This window comes from Electrophorus electricus, chromosome 4 (assembly GCF_013358815.1).
Source record: "Electrophorus electricus isolate fEleEle1 chromosome 4, fEleEle1.pri, whole genome shotgun sequence".
Lineage (NCBI taxonomy): Eukaryota > Metazoa > Chordata > Actinopteri > Gymnotiformes > Gymnotidae > Electrophorus > Electrophorus electricus.
In genome coordinates this window covers 17,245,473-17,250,442 of record NC_049538.1, presented here as the reverse complement: position 1 = coordinate 17,250,442, position 4,970 = coordinate 17,245,473, and the positions used below count along the sequence as shown (strand labels likewise).

The window sequence follows — 4,970 nt, the reverse complement described above, 5'->3', positions numbered from 1 at the left end:
AGTCCAGGTTTTTGATTTGTTCCTGCTCGTTTTACACCTGAACCTGTAATCAGGGACAGAGTTCTTCATTACCAAAGTGTATTAAGAGCTAGAACTGAGTAAATATGTGGACTGGTTAGAGACTCCAGAAGACAAGATTGCAAACCTCATTTACAAAACTGTGTATCTTATTTTTCTAAATTTGAGAAACTGGCATAGGTGAAACAAAATCACTTTCAATGTTCATTACTTGCAATTCCCTGAAAGGTCATATAATGACCTATCCTCAGAATGACACATATCTTTATTCTAGACATTTAAAATAATTTAAAATATCTACCAGACAGCCTATCGTTGAAGAAGAATTTTCCAGCGCCAGGAACACTGGACGACAGCCTAGGACCCTGCATTGCCTAGCAACGATCAGCTACATCGCTCCTGCTCTGTCTCCGTGGATCTGCGACCGTGACGCCATCGTCCCAAGGAGCAAACTAGAGCAGCAGTTCCCTTTCGCTGTTTGAGAACTTAATCCCAATGGGAAACCAAACAGTCTTCTTAATAAATGGACTCTTGTACTGCGTATTAAATGCCAAACGAATTCACGACAACCGACGGACATGTCCGAAAGGTAAGTAATTTCATACGAGTTTTAAAATAGTTTAATAGCCTATATATTAATACATTAACCATTGCGTTCCCGGGAGCAAATAATTTGCACTATTTTAGGTGTCCTAAATCATTAGGAATTTCTAAGAGGTATATTGTTTCGATTTCCTTTGACTGTTGTTACGCTTTGATGACTGAACCTGTTCGTGGTGTAAAAGTTTAAGTAATGTTGTCATCAACTAAAACATTTCATATAATCTAATCTATAGACGAAACGAAACGCAAGTCTTTGAACATTGTATGACACCCCACCAATTGCTACTATAAAATAATAATAACTGCTCAGGTATCTCGCTGTTATAGCGACGGCTTTAATCCGGTAAACAGTGCAGAGTTCACGGTAACCTAAACCTTAAGGAAAGTGGTCAGAACTTCAGCTGGGCGGATGTAGCAGCACACCAGCTCCTGTTACAGGCAGTAAGCCTGATTTTTCAAGGCCGCATCCCAAAAACCTCTTTGCATCTGATCTGCGCTCCTAAAATATAGCAATTGCACACTAATACAAGTGCAGACTAAATGGTTCAAATTATGATTAGCCTGATGATAACGTTATGATAACAGAAAAAGGGGTCACAACAGAGTGCAATTTTGGGTGGCAAGGGGATGCATACCGCATCTGGTCAAAATTGTATCAAATAGGAAAGCAGAGAATAATATCTTTTCTGATTTTTTTTTTCCCTCCTCGCAATGGTTGTCCCCGGCCCCCCCAAGTTCCTCAGGAGTGAGCGGCAGTTTCCCTAAATCTCATTCCTCCCACTGCTCTGAGATCAGTGACACACACACGCCTCTCTCCGTGGACTCCGGCATCGTCACCACCCCTGTAAGACGCCCCGTTTTCGAGCATATCTGTCCATATATACCAGCGAGTTATTATCTTCAGGCTGTTACATCTAAAAAGAAAAAGGCGCAATCCACATCTTTGGTAGCGTGGTGTTTTATATTTGGAGGCTCAGAAACAAAATACAAGGAAATATACACTATTTTCTTTAAACCCAGATAATTTTCAAATTTTGTATTTATTGTGAAAACATTAAACAACAGAATTAATCTGAAGCTTATAATTTAATGTTCAATTAACTGTACACAGGTACTTCTCTCAGCTTGTGTAATGTAGCCTATCACACTACATTATGGGTGAGCTTAAAGGACTCCCCTTGAGGATAGGGTTACTGGCCATGACTGAACCACGAATGCTCTCCGATTGGATGTAAAGATCCTAGCCTTAGAGGTAGACACATTTACCTGGGATCGGTTCGTGTCACCTAGCATGGGTTTACACACAGCCCACCATATTTCATCATTAATAATTCAAAGTAGCAAAAGCATAATTTTGTGTTTAAAGGCAAAGGTCATGCATAAATGCTAACATGGCTAGCAATAAGCAGAGTGGTGTATAGTGCTGGTTGCTATGGCCTACTAACACCCAGGCCTTTTACCTGTGGTGGTCTCTTTAACTAACAAACTAAGGATACCTGCACCTCTGTGTACTGCAGCTATGTCTGTCTCTCACTCTGGGTTTGTTTCAGCTGCCATCCAGCCGCTTCAGGTTCACCTCATGGCATCACCTCAAGGAGCACGACGTCCGTGGAGACCAGCTCGCTTGTCCTAGGGTCAGAGAGGGTAAGGTCATGACCTTGGACCTCCTGCTACTACCCCCCATGAAGATACAGGTTCTATCCAGTGCATGCAGTTCAGACATATGCAGTGGCCTGAATAAGACTGTCTGCAATATTGGGAGCTCAGCATATTACATTAATGAACAGGGCCTTCGGAGGATGACCTTAGAGGTGAAGACATCATTCTCAGGAATGGCGGGAGCAGGAGGAGACCAGATGAAGGACAAAGGTGGGAAGAGAGGCTACAAGAGAACTGGGAAAACTGCATGGTGAGGCAACAGGTGCACACACACAAACACAAAAACACACACTTATTCCTTAAGCTTTTCCTCCTGAGACCCAGGGCACAGGGCCGCCGACTTCCAAAATGACCTTGGATAAGCAAACAATCCCATTTGGTTATTCAACTACATTCTAATCCAAATATGCTCCTGTGGCCCGGCAGAGTCAAGCTCCCCCAAAGGGCAAAAAAATTTAAAGCCGCGTGTCCCCCCTCTCTGACTGCACCCAACAGCTCTTGGCAGTGGTCCATGCTCCCTCTATTCACAGGAGCTGAATCTGTCCTACCAGGACCTAGGGGATCCATATCAGCTGGAGAACTTCACGCGGATTCTCAAGAGACTGATCCGCGTGGAGCATCTGCAGCTGGTGGACAACGCACTGCAGGACCTCAGCTCCGTCCGACTGCCACAGTATGCAACCAGGGACACCTAGTCGCCAGCAATTCAGGACAGAGAGATGTGTCCAGTTGCTGAGTGGGTTCATGGGGCGTGTTTACATCAAGAGAGCTCAGTAGCTATTAGATAGCACAAAATAATAGTGGAACAGCCACATTACCCCTGTGTGTTATGCTATAGAAAGCATGGCCCACTGCATTGCAGAAGTGCACTGTGCAAGACTCTCCAACTCATTACAGAATGCCAGGAACTAAAATGGTCAGTTAAATACAGAACCAACCAGAATAAGGAAAAGTGGTATGGCATCCATATAAATAAATATGTGTGTGTGTGTGTGTGTGTGTGTGTGTATGTATGTATATATATATATATATATATATATATATATATATATATATATATATATATATATATAAATAATTTTATTATTTTTTTTGTCATATACAAACTATTATATCTTGCCTTTATACATCACCTGAGGTATATGCGTAACAATGTATCTTCATTCTAGATGTAAAAGACTGAATCTGCATCGGAACCACTTTACGTCCATTAGTCAGCTGCCAAAGGTCCCTGTGATCCAGCACCTGTGCCTGTCTGAGAACAGCATCTCCTGCTTGGGAGAACTGAAGCTCCTGGGGACCACCCCATTACACTCACTCACCCTCAAGCACAACCCCTGCGAGTACCTGGAGGACTACCGCTCACGGTGAGGAGAAAGGGGAAAGCAAGTACGGCAAAGTAGCAACAGAAGAAGAGTCCAGCTTCCATGTTCTATTCCATTTACATCCTGCAGACATGCTTTGTTAGAGATGACCTAATAGCTCACAGCACCAAAATCTAAAACATGTCCGGTTCATAGTTATTTGAGATTCTTCTTCTTTCCTTCCTACAGTGTATTCACCTGTTTGCCAAAGCTCAAAGTTTTGGATGGCATCCCAAAGCTGCCCGAAGATTCCGTGCCTCCCCGGCTCCCAGCATTCTCCAGGCTGTGTGTCATTCTGTGATATTGTGGGGTGCAAGCAGGAACTCCAATAGCATCACTTCATGTTGCTCACAGACAGGAAGCTGCACAAGCCATGAGCAGGCCTTATGAACTACAGTGGAAATGGAAATTTCCAATCCCGAAATGCACCATTTGCAGGAATGTCTACCATCTGTTTGTATGGCAAATTAAAGCCTTGTGTTTTTTTGTATTCATTATCCTTTTTTATTTGTATTCACAATGGCCTTTCAATTATCTACAGCTCTAGATGTAGAATAAAAATCTAAATATATACGCTATATTCAAGATGCAAAATGTCTAGAGTCAGACTTCTGAATGGTACTTCCTCTGTTACTGAGGACTCTTGAGGACGCACTGTGCAGGGTGACTCAGAATATTCACTTGGCCATCACTCAAGACACCAAGACGATCCCTTCTATAGGCAAAACAGCCATCAGCCCAGAACAGCAGTTCCCTGAAGGCAGAGTGTGAGACAGAGGTCAGCTGGCTGGATCAGATTGTCATGGTGACCTGTGGCAAAAGGGCCAGAGCTTGCCTGCCAGTTCATTTTACTTGGAAGCGCTTGGTAGAACATTACATTACAAAGGGAAAACGTTGGCTTCACCCAACAAATGGGAGGTTATGTAACATGTACAGGCCTAATAAAAACAAGGACTTCAAACTGACGCATGCAACAAATGCTATCACCGTGCTTTGAATTTGGAAGGAAAAAAAACACCATACACACAGAAGCAACATCCCATTCAAAAATTGCCTCACCCCGTTGAAGGCTGGTCCATGCTTTCAGCAGCGCTTCATTAATTCATATCCACTTCAGTGTTTTGTTTTAATCTGGTGTCGATGTCAGTACCATGGAAACCTGAGCTGAGAAGCTAGGACACATTACGACACCAAAGAGGGAGATACAGAGCGGGGGAGGGGTTGGAGTGTTTGGTGGTGGTGCGACGACAACAGTGAACAGGACAGCAGGGGAGATGAGATGGGGGGAAGAGAGGAGACAATGCAGATGGATGTGGTTGATTCTGA

At 43.4% G+C, this 4,970-nt stretch overlaps 1 protein-coding gene across 1 annotated transcript; it reads left to right on the top strand.

Moving 5' to 3' along the window:
• Positions 1 to 482: 482 nt before the first annotated feature.
• On the top strand, positions 483 to 4,134 carry LOC113587880. The gene is made up of 7 exons (XM_027026804.2): positions 483 to 607; positions 1,357 to 1,465; positions 2,172 to 2,265; positions 2,409 to 2,530; positions 2,811 to 2,953; positions 3,450 to 3,647; positions 3,834 to 4,134. Exons 1-7 carry the CDS (start codon positions 597 to 599, stop codon positions 3,943 to 3,945), a joined length of 789 nt encoding a protein of 262 aa, XP_026882605.2. The 5' UTR covers positions 483 to 596; the 3' UTR covers positions 3,946 to 4,134.
• The last annotated feature ends 836 nt before the right edge of the window (positions 4,135 to 4,970 follow it).

Excerpts from the sequence above, each read along its gene's own strand:
- LOC113587880 (XM_027026804.2), top strand. Across the intron at positions 2,531-2,810 it reads AGAACTGGGAAAACTGCATG|GAGCTGAATCTGTCCTACCA; the intron begins GTGAGGCAACAG and ends CTCTATTCACAG. Across the intron at positions 2,954-3,449 it reads AGCTCCGTCCGACTGCCACA|ATGTAAAAGACTGAATCTGC; the intron begins GTATGCAACCAG and ends TCTTCATTCTAG.